General features: G+C 44.1%; 1 protein-coding gene across 1 annotated transcript in view; it reads left to right on the top strand.

The window, feature by feature from the left end:
• CYFIP1 (cytoplasmic FMR1 interacting protein 1) overlaps positions 1–24,909 on the top strand; it is a 108,636-nt gene that overhangs the window by 21,614 nt on the left and 62,113 nt on the right. The window contains exons 2-9 of the mRNA NM_001205515.2: positions 10,113–10,235; positions 10,311–10,400; positions 10,972–11,049; positions 11,237–11,338; positions 12,178–12,359; positions 15,995–16,091; positions 16,177–16,305; positions 23,015–23,119. Of these exons, the coding sequence (NP_001192444.1) occupies positions 10,119–10,235; positions 10,311–10,400; positions 10,972–11,049; positions 11,237–11,338; positions 12,178–12,359; positions 15,995–16,091; positions 16,177–16,305; positions 23,015–23,119 (900 nt within the window). The 5' untranslated portion in view covers positions 10,113–10,118. The remainder of the gene's footprint in view (positions 1–10,112; positions 10,236–10,310; positions 10,401–10,971; positions 11,050–11,236; positions 11,339–12,177; positions 12,360–15,994; positions 16,092–16,176; positions 16,306–23,014; positions 23,120–24,909) is intronic.

The following is a 24,909-nucleotide window of genomic DNA, read 5'->3' as shown; positions in this document are numbered from 1 at the left end:
TCTAGTGTCTTAAACATGCACTGGAGTCTGTATAAAGATGAAGGCCACCACAATCACAAAGAAATGGTCAGGCATTGGTGAACGAGGGTCCAGACCATGGAGGAGATCAACCTCCCACTGTCCCAGCCTCATCCCACTGCAATGAACTGGTCTCACTGGGCTCACCTCTGTGCTTGGTGTACTGGTGCAGAAGCTGCAGAACATTTCCATTTTTCCCCCAAGGACCCACTGGAGGTGGCAGGGGTGGTAGAGCTCAGCACAGGGCCTCTGTCTGGGCCCGGTGTGGGCACTGCACGCTGCAAGGACCCTCTTTATCTCAGCAATTGAGACTTGATTCTGTGGAATTGTACACCCAGTCCTGCGTTTTGTTGATTGATTTATATTGGCCTCAGATTAGTTTTTCATAAAATCTCAGGTGGCATCCCAGTTCATAAATGGATAAATGCAGCGCTGCTCTCCCTTGCCATCGTGGGGCACCCCAGAATTCCAGGGCACGTGGTTTGAAACCCACAGCTATAAGCATGTAAGCAGGAGAGCCACAGGGTCAGAGTACTGCTTGCATAGTTAAAAGGAATTAAAAAGGAGTGTGGCAGGCTTGAGTGTGGCATATGAGTGCTCTAGGTTGGGAAGGGGCCAGTCAAGCTGAGTAGAGCAGCGACAGGAAACCTGGGGAGAAAGCATTCAGGAGGCAGAGAGACTACTCTGTCTTGAGAAAACCCTGTCCCAGGTCTGCAGACTGAGTATGAAAGGCAGGAGAGCAGTGTCAGGACCTAAGCACTGACAGACTCGACTCCTCTGGGGGCTCTGTCTTAGACTTCACCTTACTGTGATTTTCAAGCAAACTTGGTTTTTGTTTCTCTGTTGATGCAGTGATTCCTTTGAGGTAATTGCAGAAGAGACCAGTGCGGCTTTTGAGAATGGAAGTTAATATTTTGTGCAATTGAATTTCTTCAGTAGTAAAGAAATTTACTATATTCTTCTTCTTGGGCAGAAGATGGTGTTTGTGTTTTAATTATGAAGTTTTTTGCCTAGGGATTATAGTAGCCCTGTTCTTTTTCCCCATCCCACTTAGTCTGGGAAAAAAAGCTGGAATTGGAAAAACACATTGTTTTAAAATGCAAGATAGAAAGGCTCAGTTGAATAAAGTATACTTCTCTTCCTCAGATGATTTATTTTACATGTGAACAGACTGCACAAAAATTTGGATGTAATTTTCTGGGAGGTACCATTATTTGTATATAGAAGAGGAAGAAAATCAGTTAGAAAGATCTTGTAGTTTGCTGTGGTTTGGTTATGCTCTGCCGTTTGACAAGTGAAACACTGTCCAGTTGTAAAATTTCAGAAGTACAGGTTTGGAGCTGTGGGGGAGGCCCTCTTTCCAGCCAACCATCCTCTTGCCTCAGGTTACATGGGCTTGAAGGGTCACATGGGCAAACAGGCAGGGGTGCCCCAAGGCAGTATGTTTAGATGGGCAGGAACCATCCGTTCTGCATTTTCCCTCCTGTTGTTTCACCATGTTTTGCAACCTTGGCATCAAGCTGCCTTGGCAGTTCTATTTTAAAGCCTATGCAAAGCACCCGCTCCCTGGCTTTCGGCTAGGATGCAGCCTCACTTCTCTTTGCATCTGACCCTGTGCCCTGTCTGTGCTGGACGCCATCCCTCCCTGTGTCTGGGGCCGACGCAGCCTCCTCCTGCCCTGCCCTGTCTGGCTGGACCAGCACGGACTGCGCTCCACAGCTCCTGGCCGCGGGCAGGCATTCCCCTGCCTCCGCACTTTCCTGTGCCTCCCCTCTAGTGTCCGTCTCCTGAGGCGTCTGTCTCAGTCTTGCTCCTTTGTTTCGTCTTGTCTCTGCAGCCCTTGTTCTGACGGGGAAGCCTGTGTTCTCTCCCACACGGTGGCTCATTGAAAACATGTAAACACTTTGTTTCTCTTTTCCTTTTAATATTTTGGTGCCACCCTTGCTACCAGGTTGAAAATTAGTCTCTCCCCTTTAATTTCAATTAGTGCTTTGCAGCCTAGCCTACGTGTTCTTTTTAAAAAGTGATGAGTTATATAGGGAAGGATTCGTTGTCTGTTACTGCCAGCCCACCTACTCTCATGCTGTCCAGAGACAGGGGAAATAGTCAAACCATACTTACTAAACCACACAAGTTCTGTTATCCACCGTTCCTGGTTTTGAAGTGTGTGGTGGTTGCTGTGAGTCACAGAAATCCTTTTAGTGTCTCCCTGTCCCCGTCCCCAAAACTGCCCCCTCGGCCCCAACTGCTGGTTGGGGGTTTATGCTCTTGCTGCCCCTCTCCTGCCCTCAGACCTGGCTGGCTCCTCTGCCACTGATACCATGCCTGTGAAAATCACTGCTGCTGAGGTCACACTGACTCTGTCCCTGACGTGTGGCTGTGAGCTCCATGCTTTTCTCTGCTCTGCTGTCAGAGCGTGATGACCCCACCTTAAGTGTAACTGTGAGGATGACTTGTTGAGAAGATGTAGGGTAAGCTAGGCTGAGGGGCGGACAGTATCATGTGAGGGTCAGCAGCCAGGGGGTTTCTAGCCTGGCACCAGGAACCTTGGCCTCCTACCTACTTGAGGTTGCTTGCCCCTATTTGGGGTCTCCTGGTCCCACTTGGGGTCATCTGATGCCTACCTGTGGTGGCCATCTGAGGTTCCTAGGGCACGTTCATTGGGCCCTAGTTCTGGTCATTTGTAGATTCCAAGTCCAGGTGAGGGACTAGAGGAAGGGTCACTAGCTGGCTCTGCTTGTGAGCCTCGCCAGAAGTACCGTCGCGGTGCTGGTCCTGGGAGAGTGGGGTTGGTGCAGCTCCACACAGTGGTTCGTGTCATGGCAGGAGAGGGAAGGCCGTCTTATGGAGGCAAGATTTTAAACCCTGCCCTGCACAGAACTGAGCCTGAGTCTAGGTGCATGAAGGTGTGTCTGCCGAGTCAGAAGAGGCCCCTGGGCCCTAGGGGCCCCACACCCAAGGGTAGGGGGCAGGGAGTGTAGCAGGAGGAAGCAGTTGGGTCTCACTGGCTCCAAGTGTTGTAAGGTCTCACAGAAGAGCATCCTGGACCTCGGCCTTGCCGGTAATCTTGCCCACTCTCCTCTTCTCGAGCTCGTGGGTGTAGGCCCACTGTCCGAGTGCGAGGGCCCAGCTGTGGGAGCCCAGGGCGTGCCGATAACTGAACAAGCAGGGCGGGTGGTGGTGCAGTGTGCATGAGGTTTACCAGCTCGCAGTTCTGGCTTTGCGCTTACCCACCCTACCCGTGGGGAGGATCCTGAGAAGTCCCCTGGGCCCCAGAGTTCCCTGAGTCAGGGACACTCAAACAGCAGCTCAGTGAAATCAGCATGTCTTTTCTTTTCTGGCCAAATGCAGGATCTTGTTTTTCTGACCAGGGTGAACCTGGGCCCCTGCAGTGGGAGGCACAGAGTCTTAACCCCTGGACTGTTAGGGGCGCCCCAGCTGAAATCTGTTTTAAAAACTTAAACTTGCAAAATAAATTAGTTGATAGCTTGTTAAAAGACAGTTCCCCTGACATATTTAAATTCATTTTTATAACTTGGCAAACTATAGGAATCAGAAACAGGGTTGAAAACTGCTGTTGAAAGAAATCAATCAAGGAAGGAAAATACCTGGCTTTTATGTTGTTGGAGGACAGAAACCCTGGACAACATGTTTGCTCTGTTGTTTCACCCCCATCGGAAGGAAGGATGCGATGGGTGGGGGGCGAGCTGGGGGCGGGAGGGATGGGTCACAGACTGGGGGTGCTGGTGCTGGGCTGTGAGACCGAGGCTCTGGTGGGTCAGGTAGTCTTTGCTTTGCTCCCAGCAGTCTGCTTTTTGTGCATCAAGTATGTATGTGTCAGAAAAATGCCAGCATGAGGGTGGTTTTAGTGGCCAGTCAGCACGAGGGGGTAGGTACCCTGTCTGGGCAATTCCGCTCTACTCAGTCTTAGCTGTGTTAGTCTGCTCAGGCTGTATGTATGCTAAGTTGTTTCAGTCCTGTCCAGCTCTTTGTGACCCTGTGGACTATAGCCCTCCAGGCTCTTCTGTCTGTGGGATTCTCCAGGCAAGAGTACTGGAGTGGGATCTTCCCAAGCTAGGGGTCACCCCCCTCACCTCTTATGTCTCCTGTGTTGGCAAGCGAGTTTTGTTTTTTGTTTTTTTTACCTCTAGTGCCACCTGAGAAGCCAAACTGAAACAAAACCATACCCTAGGCAGCTTTCAGTTCAGTTCAGTCACTCAGTCGTGTCTGACTCTTTGCGACCCCATGAACTGGTAGCATGCCAGGCCTCCCTGTCCATCACCAACTCCTGGAGCCTACCCAAACCCATGTCCATTGAGTCGGTGATGCCATCCAACCATCTCATCCTCTGTCGTCCCCTTCTCCTCCTGCCCTCAATCTTTCCCAGCATCAGGGTCTTTTCAAATGAGTCAACTCTCCACATCAGGTGGCCAAAGTATCGGAGTTTCAGCTTCAACATCAGTCCTTCCAATGAATATTCAGGACTGATTTCCTTTAGGATTGATTGGTTTGATATCCTTGCAGTCCAAGGGACTCTCAAGAGTCTTCTCCAACAACACAGTTCAAAAGCATTAATTCTTTGGTGCTCAGCTTGCTTTATAGTCCAGCTCTCACATCCATACATGACTCCTGGAAAAACCATAGCCTTGACTAGACGGACCTTTGTTGGCAAGCAGCTTAGGCAATAGAAAAGTATTCTATCCTAGCTCTGGAGGCTAGAAGTCTGAGATCAAGGTGTGAGCAGGGCTGGTTCCCTTCGAGGTGCCTCTCCTTGACTTGCAGACGGCCGCCTTCTCACCATGTCCTCACATGGCCTTCCCTCTGTACCTGTGGTCACATGCCATCCTGCTGTGACCAGGCCCCAAGCTGTGGAGGGGATTGAGCTCATTTGAGCTGAGCCAAGGGAGACAGAAATGTAATTGAGTTGTTAAACTGTGAAGTCTTGCATGGCAGCAGGGGAGGTTTTGAGTGTGTTCCAGATGTGTTATTTTTGTTACACTCTTGGGCTTTGGCACTGTGGCTTTTGACACTGCAAAGGCGTGTCAGTCCTTAAGGTGCAGTTGAGGCTCTGTCCCAGGGCCGTGCGGTGGGTGGCCAGGCACACAAGGCCCCTGTGTTGTGCTGAGAAGAAACCCCAGTGAGCTGAAGGGGGTGAGGCTGGCAGGATTCTGGATTTGGGGTGGCTGGACCAGGGACAGGGAGCGTGGATTTTATTCCTGGGGCAATGGGCCACCCCTGAGAAGGGAGTGGCTGCTAGAAATGGAGAAAAGTAAGTGGATTTAAACGGAATCTTGAGGTGAAATTGGGAGGTGTCAAAGAAACCGGTGAGATGGAGACTGGGGACTTGAATTCAGAACTGACGGTTTCAGGTTTCCTGAACAGATGAGGCAGACACCTGCTTCTTCTTTGTGGAAGAAGCACAAGGCTGGAGCTCCAGTCATGGAGGCGCCCGTGGCCCTGGAATTGGATGTTTGTAGGGTGTGTTCGTGGTCGAAAAGCACGGAGAAGAAAATGCAACAGTTAGGAAAGAGCCTCTGTGTGTGATAAGAGAGCCTTGACTGGTAGTTCACACAAAGATTAAAGGATGCTGTGAGAGAATGTTCAACAACTTCAGTGTTTTTATGGAAGTTGGAAGGGAAAAGCAGCTTACAGAATAACTGATATCGTCTTGTTTCTGTGAGGGATCAGAGGATTATGGATAATTTCCTTTACTTTTTCTTTATTTTCTGATTTATCTGCCATAAATATTGATAATTTTTTTATCCTAATTTTTAATTGTAGTAAAATATGCAGAACATAAAATTTACCATTTTAAATATTCACACTGTCGTGTAACCGTCACCACCATCCATCTCCAGAACTTTTCCCATCTTCCCAAACTGGAACTCTGTGCCCATTAGACAGTAATTCCCCAGTTTCCTCTTCTCCAGCCCCTGGGTAACCACCGTTTTACTTTTTCTCTGAGTTTGGCTCCTCTCCTCTGAATGGAATCGTGCAGTGCTCTTCCATTTGTGACTGGCTTATTTCAGTTAGCATGACTTGTGGGCTCATTTGTGTTGTTGCATGTGTCAGAATTTCCTTCCTTATTAAGACCAAATAATATTCCATTGTATATATAAACCACAGCAAACAAAAATGTCCTTAAACACTGATTTGAAATAAGTTGAACATTTGACATTTGTCCTAGGGTGTGACCCAAGCGTGTCACAGAGCCTTTCTGCAGCTCTCTTGCACCACCTCTCCTGTCAGTGGGTGATCCAGGCCTGTCCTGGGCAGAGAGTGGGGAGGAAGCAGGTCCCATGGGCACTTAGTGGAAAGCTAGGGCAACTGGTCATGTGGGCTGCATGGTGGTTCCTGGGTGGTTGGCTTGACCTGTGGAGGTGAGAGGCACAGAGGTAAGGCCAGGCAGCCCTGAGGGACCACAGGGACCTTGTTGGGCAGCCTGGCTCCTTGGAGCCCGTCAGCTTTGAGGTGCCCTGTATGGGCACCGCTGGGGCCCCTGCGCTGGCTCTGCAGGGCAGTGACCGGGAGGAAGACTTGGCTCTGTGCACCCCTGTCCTGGATGTCCTCCTTTCCTGAGTGTGTGGAATAGGAAGTTGTGATGAGAGAAGGAAGTTGGTAATGAAAGGGAGATTTTTTCATTGCTGTGAAGAATATCTGCTATATTTAGCATTAACGTGGATGGTGGGAACCATGCAGAATGGATCTTGTGCTGTTGTTGGGCTGGGGGAGGAGTTCAGGCCTCGGCTCCCTCGGTGTCTGTCCTCCCCGTCCTGCTGATCTTGTTGCTGGCTGAGAGCTGTCACTGTCTCCAGGGCGGAGTTACTTCTCCTTTCGGGGCTGCCGGGGTTTGCCTGGTTTGACCCTCTCTCGTTAGTCATTCACACTGAGCGTGGTTGTTTCCTTTCTGAATGATCTTCCGTTGTGCACCCCTCTCATTATCCCTGGGCATTTCCTGCTCGGAAGCCAGCTCTCTCTGACACTTGAGTAGTCCAGCTTCCTTTGACTAGTCCTGCTTGGTTTCTCTTTTCCCCGTTTACTATCAGCTACCTGTGTCATTATGTCTGAAATGAGTTTCTTACAGCTGGCGTAGGCTTGGGTCAGGAGTTTTTAAATCCATTCTGACAATCTCTGTCTTTAATTGGTGTGTTTCAGCTTATTTTGATAAACCTAATTATTGATATGTTTGGATTTAGGTCTGCATTTTATTTTTTAACTCCTCTTAGATCCCTCCCTCTCCGTCTCTCTCTTTTTGGCTTATAAACAATGGAAATTTATTTCTCACAAATTATTGTTCTCTAGGTCATGAACCACTTTGGTCAGGCTATTTTTAGGATATTTTTTCATTGTCTTTATTTTTCAGCCGTGTGACTGCGATCTGTCTGGGTAGGGATTTCTTTAGGTTTGTCTTGTTTGGGGTCTGCTGAGCTTCTTGAATCTGTACACACATTTGCAAAGTTTTCAGTCTTGTTTTCAACTGTTTATCCAGCTGAGACACTTTGTTCTTGTTCTTGTATTTTTATGAGACAGTGTTTGATAGTTTTCTCTTGTTCTAGAGGTCCTCAAGGTTCTTCATTTTTTTCGGGCCTCAACGTTCTTCATTTTTTTCAATCTTTTTTTCCCTCTGTCATTCAATTCAGCTTATTTCTGTTGCTCTGTTTTCAAATTCACTGAATCTTTTCTCTGCTTTTAAGCTCCTGTGGGGAGTTCATTAAATTTCATTATTGTATTTTTTAAATTTATGTTTAATTGGAGGCTAATTGCTCTGCAGTGTTGTATTGGTTTCTGGAATACAACATCATGAATCAGCCATGTGTATACATGCATGCCTTCCTACTTGCCCTGCCACCCCCCACCCCCACGCAGCACTCTAAGTCATCACGGAGCACCCAGCGGAGCTGCCTGTGCTGAGCAGCTGCTTCCCGCTAGCTTCCTCTTTACCCGATAGTGTATCTGTGGCAGTGCTCTTCTCTCAATTTGTTCCACCCTGCCCTTCCCCTATATCTCCACAATCTGTTCTCTATGTCTGTGTCTCCATTCTTGCCCTCCAGATAGGTTCATCAGTACCATCTTTCTAGATTCCATATATATGTGTTAATATATGATAATTTGTTTTTCTGACTTACTTCACTCTGTATAATAGGTTCTAGGCTCATCTACCTCAGTTCAACTGATTCGTATTTGTTCCTTTTTATGGCTGAGTAATATTCCATTGTGTATATGTACCACGGCTTCTTTATCCCTTCATCTGTCGATGGACATCTAGGTCGCTTGCATGTCCTAGCTATTGTAAATAGTGCTGCTGTGAACACTGGGGTACAAGTGTCTTTTTAAATTATGATTTTCTCAGGGTATATGCCCAGTAGTGGGATTGCTTGGCCATATAGCAGTTTTATTCCTAGTTTTTTAAGGATTCTCCATACTCTTTTTCATAGTAGCTGTATCAATTTACATTCCCACCAACAGTGCAAGAGAGTTCCCTTTTCTCCACATCCTCTCCAGCATTTATTATTTGTAGATTTTTTGATGATGTATTTTTTAGTTCTAATTTTCCATTCGGTTATTTATGTATTTATTTGTGACTTTCAGTTTTTTTGTTCACTTCAGGAGTGCCATGTTTGTTTAGAGCATTGTTATAGTAGGTACTTTAAGTCTGGTAGATAATTGTAGTATCTGTATTATTTTGGCATATCTGTTGCTCATCTTTTCCTGTGGGAGCTAAGACATTACTGGTTCTTTACTGAGTAGTTTGGATTGCAGCTGGACATTTTGGATATTATAGTATGAGACTCTGGGTCTTGTCGAAATCCTAGGAAATGCTGTTTTTGTTTTAGCTGGCAAACAACCTGCTTTGATTTAAGCGCCAGTTCTGACCTGTCCTCTCTGGACTGTGGTGCAGTGTCACTGCTGTCTTTGGAGCTCAGCAGTGCCTTTTGGATCTGTCCTGTGTGTGCCTCCTATGGCCGTCTGGGACCTGGCTCTGGTCTCAGGGCTTGGGATGTGAGGATCAGATCCACGCATGTGCAGCTTGAGGGTGAGCCTGGTGACATTTCTGACCAACTTTGTGGGCTTGGTCTTCCAAGCTTCTTCCTCTCCACATTGTCCCTGGGGCTTTCCAGTGCCCTGGGCTTCCCTTTTTGGTCCTCTGACCAGCATGCTGAGGCTTTGGAAACCTGCCTCACCAAATACTTCCACACCCATGCCTGTCTGGTGCCCAGTGCTAAGTAGAGCAGCTGGGTACCTCTTCCTTTTCTTTCAGTGTTCTTGCCCAGCCTGCCTGCTGCTTTTCAATCTCAGAATGAACATAGCTGTCCATGTAGCTGCCCCACGTATCCTGCTGGGGTCAGGGCTGCTTCACATGTCCATCTGGAGTTAGAGTTGCTCCCTGAGTCCCATGCAGGATCACAGCAACATTCAGCGGGAGGCAAGCTGGAGTATGTTGACTCCTCCCTTCTGGAGCCAGCATAGATGTATCAGATGAAGTCCATCTCCTTTTCTGTGCTTCTGTATGGCAGTCACAGAGTTCAGGCTCTCAGTCCTCTGCCAGTAGCCCTCTCCCTATTTCCTTTCCTTAGCTATAGGCCCTCACTATTGGGCCGTGCAGGCTGTCCTGCATTCTTGGAGTCAGGGCACTGGCTTTGTGCATCTCCATCTGGACCGTGTGGCCCTGCTTGGAGGAAGCCCCTGGAAAGCGTCATTGGTTGGAAGCACTGTTGCCCATCCGAGGCTGTGCTGGCCTCCTGAGGACACACATAGTACTGGAGGAACTATTCCTGCCCCCAGCTCAGTGAAGGGGTTGTCAGACCCTCTCGGAGAGCCCTCCAGGATGATGGCCCTGAGGTGGGAGGGTGGCAGGAAGCCGTGGCACGTGTGTTGCCCTTGTGCCCTGTACCATGACCAGCAGCAGTTGTGTTGTGACTCCCCTGCTGATGAGGCCCGAGAGAGATGCCAGGCCCCAGGGACAGTCTAAGATGCCTTTGCCAGCCCCAGCTCCCTAAGAAGAAGGCACAGGGGAGCAGGACCCTAAGTACCCCACCCTGGAGGGACTGTCATGCCCTTCCTCACAGCACAGGGGGCTTTGTGTTTGGTCGTAGGCCAGGATGGCGGCCCAAGTGACGCTGGAGGATGCCTTGTCCAATGTGGACCTCTTGGAAGAGCTGCCTCTGCCTGACCAGCAGCCCTGCATCGAGCCCCCACCGTCCTCACTGCTCTACCAGGTGGGTGCTGGACAGCTGCAGGACACGTGACCCGTGATGCTGACCTCCATGTGATGGTTTTCTTTTTCCTTCCAGCCAAATTTCAACACTAATTTTGAAGACAGAAATGCATTTGTTACCGGCATTGCAAGATACATTGAACAAGCAACCGTCCATTCTAGCATGGTAACTACATGTTTTCCTCAGTGGGAGGGCAGGGGGTTGACACATCTGAATGGCAAATGTCTTTTTTTTTTTTGGTATTATTCTATTACTAAGAACAGTGCATGCTCTTTCTGAAAATCTGGCTTCTGTGGCCCAGAGAAAACCTTTGTCACCATCAGCAAGCCCACTCTCCCTTGTTTATACTTGTGGTCAAGCATACCAGCCACACACCCATATGGGATTTAGATCGCAGAAGTGAATTGCATTGCTGTTATAACTATGTATATTAATAATTTAATGAACATTTTGGTATGTCATTACATTAAACCAGATGAAGCATGTTTACTTAGTTTGCCTTGCTTTCTTATAATAAGTTCTATGATGAATATCTTCCTAAATATATAATTATTCTCCCCGGCTAGATTTGTACAAGTGAAGTTATTAGATCAAACCTTGTGAACATTTTAACGCATCTTAAAAATATTTCAGACTGTAGTCAGCTTCCCCGCCTCTCCCTCTGGTTTATGGCTGTATATGTTAGCACTTGGTGACTGTTCTGCTTGCCTTTGATTTGCCCGGTATACCCTTGCAGAATGAGATGCTGGAGGAAGGCCAAGAATATGCTGTCATGCTGTACACCTGGAGAAGCTGCTCTCGGGCCATCCCACAGGTGCCGGTCCCAGCCAGACTCCACCCCACCCCTACTGGGCACACCCCACTCCAGACAGACTAGGCCTCATCCCTTCCAGGCTTTCCTGCCCAGTCACACCACACCCCACCTCTGGTCTGCCCTCCTCCAGCAACTCCTCACATTCTGTGGGTTGAAGCCTCTCTCGGTCGTGCTTGTTTACTTCCAGGTGAAATGTAATGAACAGCCTAACAGAGTTGAAATTTATGAGAAAACCGTGGAGGTCCTTGAGCCTGAGGTCACGAAACTGATGAATTTTATGTACTTCCAGGTAAAACGGTGAAATAATCCCAGGGGTTTAGTGCAGAGAGTGGGGCGCTGGCACCATGTCCTGACTAAACAAACTGCATGTAAATTCAGACGGTCACAACAGCTTTGAGGCCAAAGGGAACTAAACCTTTGACAGGCTGAAGCTTGACTGGCTGCTTCAGAATAAATGCTGCTTTTATGTTTCACTTCTCTCCTTCCCTTGAGAGTGACTTTGTATTTCCTGCATGAAGACTGCTTTCTATCAGTATGCTTGTACTTTCGATTCATCTGGTTTTCACGTGTTTTCATCCCATTGTCTGCTCTGGTGGGCCTCACCCTGGTCTTGACTCCTTCTGGCCCTTGGGTTAGGCAGGGTGGCTACGGGAGGGGCCTTCCTGGATTTTTAAAGACATACTTAAATGTGTGTGAGTTTTTTATTATAGATTCCTTTAGCAAACAGAGAAGATAAAACTCCTTAGATGATGAGTTTTGTTTTATCTTAAAAAATTGTCATGTGGAAATCCTCCCACTCCCTTTTTCAACTCTGAAAGCTAAAGCAATCTGCTTTACAGATGTTCTTTTGCAGCATTTTGCTCAGTAACTTTGCCGGAATAGTCAACAAAATTCTTTTACTTTGGGGACATAGTTGGTAAAGTGCAAAATCGATGATGATTGTTATAGAGCAAAGACATGTGGAAATCACTTTCTAGAAAATGTCTCTTTACCTGAGCTGTAAATATGCACCTGTTGGTTGGGCATTTCCTCAGCGAGTAATGTGAGTCTGGACTCTGTGCTTGGAGCTGAGTCTGGGGTTGGCCCGTCCCTGAAAGCAGTGTATTTGTCCCTGCTTCCTCTGTACAGAGAAATGCCATTGAGCGTTTTTGTGGGGAGGTGAGGCGCCTGTGCCATGCGGAGAGAAGGAAGGACTTCGTGTCCGAAGCCTACCTGATCACCCTGGGCAAGTTCATCAACATGTTTGCTGTGCTGGACGAGCTGAAGAACATGAAGTGCAGTGTGAAGAATGACCACTCAGCCTACAAGAGGTGAGCGCACCTGGGTTCCCGGGCGCCTTTGTGTGGGGGGTGCGGCACCCACAAGGGCCATTCTGGGCCTGAGACAGATCACGAGCCCCACAAAGCATTCTTGTAGTCCTATGTGTGGAGGGAGCTCTGGGCTCCCATCACCCTAGAGGATGATGTGCTGCCTTGAGCCTGCGCGTCTGGTCTAGGTGGGCATGTCACAGCAGTGTGTCTGTAAGACTGCGTATGTTGGTGGCAGGTAGATCAGAGCAGCTGTCCTGTAACCAACTCTCTAGGGAAAGTCTGTGCCCTAGACTGTTAAAACAAGTTGGCTGGAATGAGATGCTGACTTCTGTTTCCTTTGTTAGACAATGAAACTTAGCTATACAAGTGAATTAGAAGAGATTTACTTTGCATCTGAATAGGCTGTGGTTTCATTTGTAGAGAAAGCAAAGTGATTTCTCCTGTGCTCTTCTAGGTTCTTGCCTGAGAACTGCCTTTAAGAAAGCAGAAATTAATAAGAGCAAAACAAATTTAATTTAATAAATATGGCGGGGGGTCCCAAGATATGACACCCAAAGAAGTAACCTTTTAAACAAAGAAAAAGTAGCCTGTGAAGAATTGATAAGAAGTTTGCGTTGGCATGGTCAGTGAGTGAGGAGGTAGGAAGGTTGTTCACACAGCCTCTGGTGATGAGGACGCCTCCTGACCTCCTGGTACAGGGAGGTTACCTTTCATGTGGGAGGTTTCTTTCCTGCTTTCAGGGGCACAGAGGAGGTCAGAATGTACTTGCTGCAGCTGTTTAAGTAACTAATTCAGAATAAATCAGTATGCCACAGTGGCATATTTGGGAGCAGCCTACCCTGAACCCTAATACACATCTAAAATCATGCAACCACTGCTGTGTCTTTAAAATGAAGTCAACTTGAGATGCCGCACGAAACAGATCTGAGCTTGGGTCAGCAGTGGGGGTGGAGCTAGATCTCCCAGCTAGACCTCACATGAACTCATTGTTCATGTGAAATAAGTTCAGGTGTTCCATTCATCACCAAGAGTCGGCTCTGCATGCAAGCGTAGATCTTCAGAATGACAACATCTTTTGAATGGTCCCGTTAACTCCTCTCCAGTAGGAGAGTCTGGAGTTGTCTCCATTTGATGCCAGTGTTCGGGGATTTCAAGTGTGTGAGACTCTTGGTGGAGCATGGGGCTTCTGAGCTTCCCAGTCCAGGAGAATAGCTTCTGCTCCTGATGGCACAAATCACTTGTTGCATGATTTTTGATCAGCTTTGTCAGCCTTTCTGACTCTATCAGAGGAATGGGGAGGTAGACAGCACCAGTGGTTTTTCATTTTAAAAAGGTTTCTTTTCTCTCTCTCTTAGCAGTAGCACCTTTATTTCAAAGCCCAGTCTGGAAAACAGTTTAAAGATGGGACTGCTCTGTGGAAGGCCATTGGAGGGCCCCTGGGCACCCCCTTCCAAAGTTGCCCACCATCTTTGCCGCCCTCCAGGCTCCCCTGAGCACAGAAGATGGCTGAGGCAATCTTCATCCTTCCAGCATTCTCTTGTTGTGATCTCTGTTGTGGACAATCTGTTGGTTCACTTTCCCAGACAATAACCCTTACTCATCCCCAGCCCTTACACCCACAGTCAACATTCAAAACACTTTTTATTAAAAAAAAAAATAACCAAAAAACACTTTATTTGAATGTAGCTGGTAGTTACAACTTCTTCTAAGTGTAAGTTCCCGATAACCCATATTGTCATGGTGAGGCTTAAGGAAAATAAAAATAGGTATTTTTGGTCCTTTTCTTAATTTCCATTCTTGCAGCTTCAACAATCACTCAAATCAATAAAGTGGACACTATACATTCTTTAAAAAAGAATGTAAATGTACCAGTTAATATTATTTTACTGCATATATTAAAAAAAAAAAAAAACTTACAGAAATAAGCAAGATTACAGTTTATTTCTCACCTGGAATGTCCTGATTTAGGTGGCCTGCAGCTAAGTGGGTTCCCGACCATTCAGGAACCAGGGCTCCTGCTGTCTTTATGTGTTGCCTTGTAGCCCAGAATGGCTAGTTGAGCTCCAGGTGTCATCTCTGCATTCAGGTCAGCAGAAAGGAAGGAGAGTTGAAGGCCCTACAATATCTCTTATAAGTAAACTTTCAAGTGCCTTACAAAGCTTTGCCTTATTTTTCATGGCTGAGCAGTTGATCCCAATGTGGAGATGAGGTTCGTTGCTGCACTACAGAAATTCAGGGCTTATTTTGAAGCAGGAAGGAAAGGAAATGACAGTTGGGATAGGTTACCAGTCTTTGCCATGAAAGCTTTTCTTTAGTACGACCCTCAAGGTTCTAGGTTGTACAGACAGGTCCTAAACTTTTTTGGGGAAGCCCTAGAAGTGCAGAGTCCTCTTATGTGCTTTCATACTGCTTTGTAAAAACTAGAGACTCAGCCCGTGTTGTGCAGGATTGTTGGACCTCAGCATACAGGTCCTTCTGTGTCCACTGTTCCCTTGTCAGCCCATGAGTAGGTCATATAGGTCTTGTTTTTCAGATATGGTGAGAGTCAGGAGAGTTCAGGGGGTATGTATTGATATATAACAAGAAGTGTATATTCATCCTCATTTCTGGCACAACTCCTAAAACCCTTGGAATTTCCTGTGATGAAAGCAATAAAATTTCTTTTGTTATGTTAGTGTGATTTTGGAAAGCCCCTAGGTACCCTCAGGATGGTGCTGGTCACCAGAGGAATCAGCCCCGGGACTGGAGGGTTGGAACTTTTAGTCCTACCCTTCTGACCTCAGTGGGGAGAGAGGGGTTGGGGGTTGAACCCATTGCCAGCGTCAGTAATCTAATCAAACACTTTTCTATGAGGAATCTTGATTAAAAACCCCAAAGGACAGGGTTCGGAGAGCTTCCAGGTTGGTGAATATGTGGAAGTTTGGTGGAGTGGTGATTGGAGAGGCCGTGGAAGCCCCATTCTTTTCCCATACATTGCCCTACTCATGGGATCTGATGCTGTCTTCCAGCAGTGTCAGAATTTAGTTCATTGCAGGCCACCCAGCTGGTGTTAGAATATTGCTTGATGGTGTGGGAAAACCCACTTCTCATATTAGACTTGGTACCAGATCTTTAGGTTTGTCCAAGATGGAGCTGCACATTGGTGGTGGAAGCAGGATTTTGTCTCATACCTTTGGCACAGAACTGTGTGTGGTGTGGTCCCTGACTGATGGGAGGTTTGGCTGCCCAAAAGTTTCCCAACAGAGAACCTAAATGGTGCTGGCCATCCGTGTCACTCAGCACTGGACTCACGGAGGGAGTGTCAGCCTTTTTCAGACTTGGGGATGGGGAGCCAATGTGAGAGGCCATTGTGTTAGTGCCCTTCAGGAAAACCTGTGAGTGGTGGTGCCACTTCTCTGAGGAAGTCCATCAGCTATGGACAGTGGGGTCATGAGCTGTCCACATTGCAGAGAGACTTAACTGGAGTTCAGGGGAGAAGCTGGAGGAGGCTGAAATTGAAACCAGCGTCTATGATGCACACTTGTACAGATAACTGTGGCAGTAGTAAAGTAATTTTGATTTTGCCAGGCTGTTTTTTTTGTTTAATGTCATTAAGCATGTTGGTTGATTAACCCTTTTTTCCCCCTGTTTTATAGGGCTGCTCAGTTTTTACGTAAAATGGCAGATCCACAGTCCATCCAGGAATCACAGAATCTGTCCATGTTCCTGGCCAACCACAACAAGATCACACAAGTAACTCACACTCTGGCTGATGGGGCACATTGCCAGGGGGCTGAGGGGCAGAGAGTGGTCAGTGACATAGATCTTTGTGTTTCAGTCTCTGCAGCAGCAGCTTGAAGTGATATCTGGTTATGAAGAGCTCTTAGCAGACATTGTGAATCTCTGTGTGGATTACTATGAGAATAGAATGTACCTGACGCCCAGTGAGAAACACATGCTTCTCAAAGTACGTGTGTTGAGGGAAGACTGCCAACAGCACCATGAGAAAGGGGCAGCCTTCTTTTCATCAATAGGCTGAACTTGATGATTGTTTTGCCAACCTTTTCTCTCATGCTTGTGTGTGTGTGTGTGTGTGTGTGTGTGTGTGTACATACAGCATCTTCCACCTTACATGCAGATTGCACTACAAATCCTTGACATATTCCCATGAGTGTGTCCCAAGCTTGAGCCCAGTGTCAGATAGATCTCATGCCCATCCCTGGAGAAGGTGCTTATAGATAAGGAGGTTTTGGTCAAGGACTTTTCTCAGCATAAAGCTTCTTGTAGCAGAGATTATGCCAGATTTTACTTGGCAGGGATGTAGTTCCTAGAGATTTAGTATACTGTGTCACCACGATTGGGCTTCCCAGGTTATTCTAGTGGTAAAGAATCTGCCTGCCAGTGCAGGAGACATAAGAGACGTGGGTTTGATCTCTGGGTTGGGAAGAGCCCCTGGAGGAAGGCATGGCAACCCACTCCAGTATTCTTGTCTGGAGAATCTCATGAATAGAGGAACCTGGCATGCTACAATAATCCATAGCATTGCAAAGAGTTGGACATGACTGAAATGACTTAGCACACATGCACGTCACCATGATTATAGTAGACTTTCGTTGTTCAAGAATCATGCCATTTAACATATTCCTCATTATTACTCTGTTTCAAATTGGGGAGGTTTTCAATGATGTTTCTCATTGGGAAAATGAGAAGTTTTTTTTTCTTTAATCAAATGAAAGTTTAATAATATATACATTGGAGAGAACCCAGGAAAACTGAGTAGCTCTGAGGAGATGGTTCTGCTATTCTCTTCACTCTGCTCTCTACCTTCATAGAGGGCAGCTCTGTGGGACCCTGTACTGGATGTCCTGCTGGCCCAAAGCAAGTGGGCCCAGCTCCAAGATTTCTTCCATGTAGGAGAACTGCATGGAGGGATCAGAGAAAATGGGCACTGTCCAGTGGAGTGCTTTATGATATTAGAAACATTCTGTTTGCACCTGTTGGTACAAGAACCCCCTGGCAATAGGTGCTTTTGGAAATTCACATTTATTATTGCATTGTGCTTCAGAAGAGGTGGAGCTGATGTGTATACATGTAAGAGAAAACAAGAAGTCACATAAAATGGCTTCACGTGAAGGGCTAGCTATTAATTTCTGAGGGGCTTTTAAAAATACTTTTTACCAAGCCTAGAAATATTAAAATTACAAAAAGAAAAATCTCATTGGAAAAGATAAATAGTAAAAGTAGAAGATCCACTTGTAGCAAGGTTAAAAGACAGAAGTAGTAAAATCACCTATATTCATAATAAATAATTAAGGGATACAAAAAAGATATAAAACATGATGTAAAAAAACATTAAGCGCTGGTAGGGGAGTAAAAATGCAGAGTTAGTAGAATGAATCCAAACTTAAGAGATTGTAACTTAATCATACATATACATATATATGGGTTGTTATATATCAACCTCATGATAACCACAACCAAAAATTTATAATAGATTCACAAAAAAGACAAATCTAAACCTAACACTAAAGATAGTCATCAAATCACAAGGGAAGAAAGCAAAAGGAGGAGAAAGGAATGAAAAGGAACTATGAACTTAACAATGAATAAAATGGCAATAAGCACGTTGTTGTTTAGTTGCTAATTGTCTCTGATTCATTGTGACTCCATGGACTGTGGGCTTATGGGAATTCCCAGACAAAAATATTGGAGTGGGTTGCCATTTCCTTCACCAGGGGATCTTTCTGACACAGAAATTGAACCCGTGTCTCCTGTATTGGCAGGCAGATTCTTTACTGCTGAGCCACTAGGGAAGTACCTATCAATAATTAATTTAAATGTGAGTGGATTAAATGCTCCAATAGAAAACACACAGTAGCTGAATGGGTTAAAAAGACCCATATGTATGCTGCCTTCAGGAGACTCACTTTAGATCTAAAGACACATAGACTGAAAGTGAGGGGATGGAAAATGATATTTCATGGAAGTGGAAAGAAAGCTAGGGTGGCAATACTTATATCAGACAAAATAGACTACAAGACTTAACAGCACAATTCTAAAGAACAAGGACAAAATCATGAAACGTGGAAGTTTGCTGTGCCTGTGATGTCAGCAATAATGTTGAAGAAGTATAGAAAAATGATAGAGGAGATTGAGGAACTTCTCAGTGTGTAGATGCAGGGTCAACCACTCAATGCTGATTCAAAAGAAAGCTAAAAGCCTTTGTGAAGACTGGAGAAAGAACCACAGTAAAGAATCAGAGGGTGCATCTTTTAATGCCAGCCGTGGCTAGTTTCATCAGTTCAAGGCTAGTCAGCCTTTACAACATAAAAGCAAATGGCAAGATAGCTAGTGCAGATAGGGTAGCTGCCTTGGAATTTCCTGAAATGCTTTGAGAAATTACTGATGAAGGCTTATATTTACCAGAGCAGGTTTGTAATGTAGATGAGACAGGACTGTACTGGAAGTGGATGCCAGACCAAAGTTACATCAGTAAGGAGGAAAAGTTGATGCCAGGCTATAAAGAAGCAAGTTCAGTTCAGCTGCTCAGTTGTATTCAACTCTGCGACACCATGGATTGCAGCACGCCAGGCTTCCCTGTTCATCACCGGCTCCTGGAGCTTGCTCAAACTCGTGTCCATTGAGTCAGTGATGCCATTGAACCATCTCATCCCCTGTCGTCCCCTTCTCTTCCTGCTTGGGTGTCTTCCAATGAGTCAGTTCTTCACGTCAGGTGGCGAAAGTGTTGGAGCTTCATCTTCTATGAGACTAGGAATCAACTATAAGAAAAAAAAAAAATCCAAAAAAACACAACCACGTGGAGGCTAAGCAATATGCTACTAAAGAACTAAGGAGTCCCTAATGAAATCAAAGAAGAAATTTAATAATACCTGGAGACAAATGAAAATGGAAACACAGTGTTCCATAATCTGTGGGACATTGCAAAAGCAGTTCAGGAAACAAGAAAAATTTCATATAACCAATCTAAACTTACCCCTAGAGGAACTAGCAAAAGAATAAGCAGAACCCCAAGTTAGTAGAAGGAAATAATAAAAGATTGGAGTGAAAAATAGATGAAATAGTGACTAAAAATAATAGAAAAGAGTAAAACTAAGAGCTCGCTTTTCAAAAAGTAGACACATCAATAAACCTTTAGTTAGACTCCTCAAGAAAAGTAGCAAGAGGGCCCAAATCAATAAAATCAGAAATGAAAAAGAAGTTACAGCCAACACCACAGAAATACAAAAGGTTATAAGAGATTACTGTGAACAATTATATGCCAATAAAATGGACAGCCTAGAAATGGATAAAGTGCTGGAAACGTACATTCTACCAAGATGTATCAGGAAGAAACAGAAAATAAATATGAACAGACTGATTACCACTAATGAAATTGAATCAGTAATCAAAAAACTTCCAACAAATGAAAGCCTAGAACCAGATGGCTTTACTGGTGAATTCTACCAGACATTTAAGGAAGAGTTAACAACTATCTTCAAAATATCCCCACCCACCACAAAAAATGAAGAAGAAGGAAAGCTCTGACCTCATTCTGTGAGGCGTCATCACTCTGATATCAAACCAGACAAAGATATCACACACACAAAAATTACAGTCCAATATCATGGATGAACATAGATGCAAAAATCCTCAACAAAATGTTTGCAAGCCAAATTCAGTACGTTAAAGAGATCATACGCCATGATCAACTGGGATTTATTCCAGGGATGCAAGAATAATTCAATAATTGTAAATCAATTAATGTGATAACACATTAGCAAATTGAAAAATAAAAATCATATGACTACCTCAATAGATGTGGGGAAAACTTGACAAAATTCAGGATCCATTTATGATAAAGAATCTTAACAAAGTGGATATAGAGGGAACATACCTCAGCATGATAAAGGCTGCATATGACAAGCCCACAGCTAGCATCATATTCAGCAGTGAAAGTGTATTCTCTCTAAGATTAGGCACAGAACAAGAATGCCTGGTCACTCTCACCACCTTTATTCAGCATAATATTGGCGGTCCTGGCCACATCAGTCAGAGAGAGAAAAGAAATTACAGGAATCCAAATTGGAAAGGAAGAAGTAAAATTGTTACTGTTTGCAGATGCCATGGTACTATACGTGGACAATCCCAAAGATACCCACAAAAAGCTTTTGGAACTAATACATGAATTCAGTAAAGTTGCTGGATGTAAAATAATATATAGGAATCCATTGTGGTTCTATATACCAACCACAAACTATCCGAAAGATAATTTTTTTTTAAATCCCATTTGTATCAAAAAGAATAAAATACCTTGGAATGAATCTAACCAAGGAGGTAAAAGACCTGGCCTCTGAAAAATTATAAGACATTGTTGAAAGAAATTGAAGACAACATGAACAAATGGAAAGATCTGTTTTGTTTCGGGGATTGGAAAAATTAACGTCATTAAAATTCCCATACTACCCAAGGCAATCTACAGTTTTGGTGCAACCCCTATCAAAGTACTATTGGCATTTTTCACAGAACTAGAACAAATCATTATAACATTTGTAAGGAAACATAAAAGACCCCAATTAAAACAATCTTATGAGAGAAAGCTTTAAGAACAAAACTGGAGGTATCACACTCCAGTTTGATGTAATTGATTTCAAACTACACCACAAATTCAGAACAGGATCATAGTCATCATAAGTCGCTCAGTCATGTCCGACTCTTTGCGATCTCATAGACTGTAACCTACCAGGCTCCTCCATCCATGGGATTTTCCAGGCAAGAATACTGGAGTGGGTTGCCATTTCCTTCTCCAGGAGATCTTCCCAACCCAGGGATTGAACCCGAGTCTCCCACATTGTAGGCAGATGCTTTACCATCTGAGCCACCAGGGAAGTCCTCAGAACAGGATGATAGGGCACAAAAACAGACACATAAATCAGTGAAACGGAGAGCTCAGAAATAAACTCACACTTAATGGGCAATTAATCTATGACAAAAGAAACAAGAATATGTGACAGAAAAGACAGCCTCTTAATAAGTGGTTCTGGGAAAACTGGACTACTCTCGCACACCATATACAAAAACAAGCTCAAAATGGATTAAAGATTTAATTGTTAAGACCTGAAACCATAAAATTCCTGGAAGAAAACTCTTTGACATTATTAGTTTTAGCAACATATGTATATTTTTTGATCTGTCACCTCAGAAAAGGGAAGCAAAGGAAAAAATAAACAAATGGGACCACATCAAATTCAAAAACTTTGAAGGAAACTATCAGCAAAATGAAAAGACCATGTACTGAATGAAGACGGTATTTTCAATGAAGGGTTAATATCTGAGATGTAGAAAGAACTTGAACAACTCAATGTGAAAAAAAATTTAAAAATGGACAGAGGATATGAATAGGCATTAATTACAAAGACATAGAGATGACCAAGAGCTACATGAAAAGATGCTCAATATTACTCATCATCAGGGAGATGCAAATCAAAACCACAGTGAAGTATCATCTCACACTTGTCAGAATGGATGTTGTCAAGAAGACTAGAGATGACAATTGCTAGCAAGCAAGTGGAGAAAAGGGAATTGCTGGTACAGTTTGAAATCTGGTGGGAATGTAAATTGCCACAGCCATGACTGAAAACAATATGGTGGTTCTTCAAAGAATGAAAAAAATTACTGTTAAGATCCAGCAATTCCACTTCGGGATAGTTATATGAAGAGAAATACTAATTTAAAAAGATATATGCAGCATTGTTAACAATAGCCAAGACGTGAAAGCCTAAGTGTACATTGATAGATGCATAAGAAGGTTGCTACTGCTGCTGCTAAGTCACTTCAGTCGTGTCCGATTCTGTGCGACCCCATAGACGGCAGCCCACCAGGCTCCACCGTCTCTGGGATTCTCCAGGCAAGAACACTGGAGTGGGTTGCCATTTCCTTCTCCAATGCATGAAAGGGAAAAGTGAAAGTGAAATCGCTCATTCGTGTCCGACTCTTTGTGACCGCATGGACTGCAGCCTACCAGGCTCCTCCATCCATGGGATTTTCCAGGCAAGAGTACTGGAGTGGGGTGCCATTGCCTTATAGATATCTATATAGCTATATATTTAGATATAATGGAATGTTGTTCAGGCATAAAAAATGAAATCTTGCCATTTGTGAATGTACTTAGTATTATGCTATGTGAAATAAGTCAGGCAGAGAAAGACAAATACCATATGATTTCACTTATATGTAGAATCTAAAAAAATAAATGAACAAACATAAAACAGAAACAGACTCATAGATACAGAGGACAGGAGGTTCCCAATTGTGGTATGGAGGAGTGAATGAAATAGGTCAGATTAAGAAGTGTAGACTTCTGGCTACAAAGTAAGTGAGGCCAGAGGATGAAATATACTGCTTTGGAAATACTGTCGTCAATATTGTCTGTCTTTGCGTGGCAGACCAGTGGTAACTGGACTTATTATTGTGATCATTTTTGAATGTATAGAAATATCAACTCACTGTGTTGTGTGCTTGGAACTAACATAGGGTTGTAGGTCAGCTACAGTTTTTTTAAAAAGTGCTTTTTGAAATAAGAATGAATTGTCATTTCAAAGTTATGAACTATAGCAGTGTGTTTATGGATAATTAAACCTGCAGGTCTAAGCTTTATGTGCCATTTTGTGATTTTTCAGGTCATGGGGTTTGGTCTATATTTGATGGATGGAAGTGTCAGCAACATTTATAAACTAGATGCCAAGAAAAGAATAAACTTATCCAAAATCGACAAATACTTCAAGGTGAGTTGCAGTTTCTAGATAAACCTTTTTATTGAAGTGTATGCAGTTTGCGCTTTGGGAGGTCAACCTCTGTGACTTTGGTCCAAAGTAGGAAATGCAGTGTTGGCAGGTGGGTGGATGTGAGTAGACTGTCTCCTGCTCTTACAGCAGTTTTACCTGAATTTGAACCTTGTCTAAAGGAATCATGCCATATGTATTCTTTTGTGTCTGGCTACCCCCACTTTGTCAGATCGTCCCTATGGGAACCTGCAACTATAGTTTTTACTTTTTCACTGTGGTGTGGCCCTACATTTTATGACTAACCTGCAATTTACGTATCCATTCTGTGATGAACATGAGATTGTTTCTGCGTTTGGCTTGTGTGAACAGTGCTGCTCTGATGTGTGCACATTGTGCACACTTTTACTGGGTGAGCACCCAGTGGTGGATTGCGTATTCATCTATAGAATGGACATTTTCAGTGCAGTAGATACAGCCTCAGTTCCCCCACATGGCTGTGCTGACTTGCATCACCACCAGCAGTCAGTGAGCATTCTTGGGGCTTCATATCATCACCAAGGGGGCATCCTGAGGGGTGTGCCTGTGTGTCTTTGAGATTTTATTGGCTAGTTTCCTTGTGGTTTAGTTGATGTTTCCCTGATTGCTTTTCACGGTATTATTAGTCCTTTGTGTGTTCTCTTTGTGAAGTGTCCTTTCAAGTCTCTCATTCTTTTTTTTCCCTGTTGGTTTGTAGTTCTTTACGTATTCTGGGTATGTATCCTTTGTCGGACACATATGTCCTAAAATACATGCATTTCCCCTCTGTAGCTCTTATTTTTCACTTTCTTGAAGAGTCATCGGTGAACTGAGGTTCTTAATTTTAATGTGGTCCGATATATTCATCTTTGATGTCCACTTTAAGAACTCTTTGATAAAACAGACTCTTGAGAATTTTCTTTTGCATTACCTTCTAGTAGCATCATTGTTTCCTTTTCTGTCTAGCTTTATAATCCCCCTGGAATTGATGTAATGTATGCTGTGAGAGAGAGGGTCGACAGTCTTGGATTTTTTTTTTCCCCCTGTGGATATCTAGTTGACTCTTTTTTCCCTTCATTGCTCTAAAGAGTCACCTGGGTCATAAAGCAGGTGTCTCTATGTGAATGACTCTGCCTTAAGTTGCTCTGCCCCACTGGTCTGCACCTGTGCTGGCTTAGTTGCTGTAAGTCTCCAGCAGGTCATCAAGTTATGTTCTCCATGGTTGTCTTGAGCATTGTCCCTCTATCTTTTGAAATATATTTTAGAATTGACTTGCTGATTTACACACAGACATACACACACATGCACATACTACTCATAAACCATTTTTCCTCTTGGAATATTGTTTGGGATTCTGTTGAATCTGTAGATCGATTTAGGGAAAATTGATATTTTAAAAATACCATGTTTTCCAATACATGAACCTAACATAATTCTCTATTCACTTAGAACTTTAAAAATTTTTCTAGAATTTTTGGTAATATTTTGTTTTGAAGTCTTAACATATTTTGTTAGATTTAATACTACATACTTTTATTTTTTGATGCTATTGCAATTTTTTTCTCTTTAGTTATTTATCCTAATTGTTTTTTGTATATAGAAATGCAGTTTGTTTTTTTTTAATGACCATGGTTCTAGCAAGAAGGTAGGTTAATTTTAATGTTTGAATTCGTTCTTTAAGTGAATGTAGAAGTTGTTTACAACTTTTTTACAGTAAGTAATTTGCAGAAATAGCATTCAGCCTTCAGTAATTATTAGCATTCCTCATTCTTCTT

This window comes from Bos taurus, chromosome 2, assembly GCF_002263795.3.
Source record: "Bos taurus isolate L1 Dominette 01449 registration number 42190680 breed Hereford chromosome 2, ARS-UCD2.0, whole genome shotgun sequence".
NCBI lineage: Eukaryota > Metazoa > Chordata > Mammalia > Artiodactyla > Bovidae > Bos > Bos taurus.
Note: the sequence above shows the minus strand (reverse complement) of the source record. Positions and strands in the feature narration are given on the sequence as shown.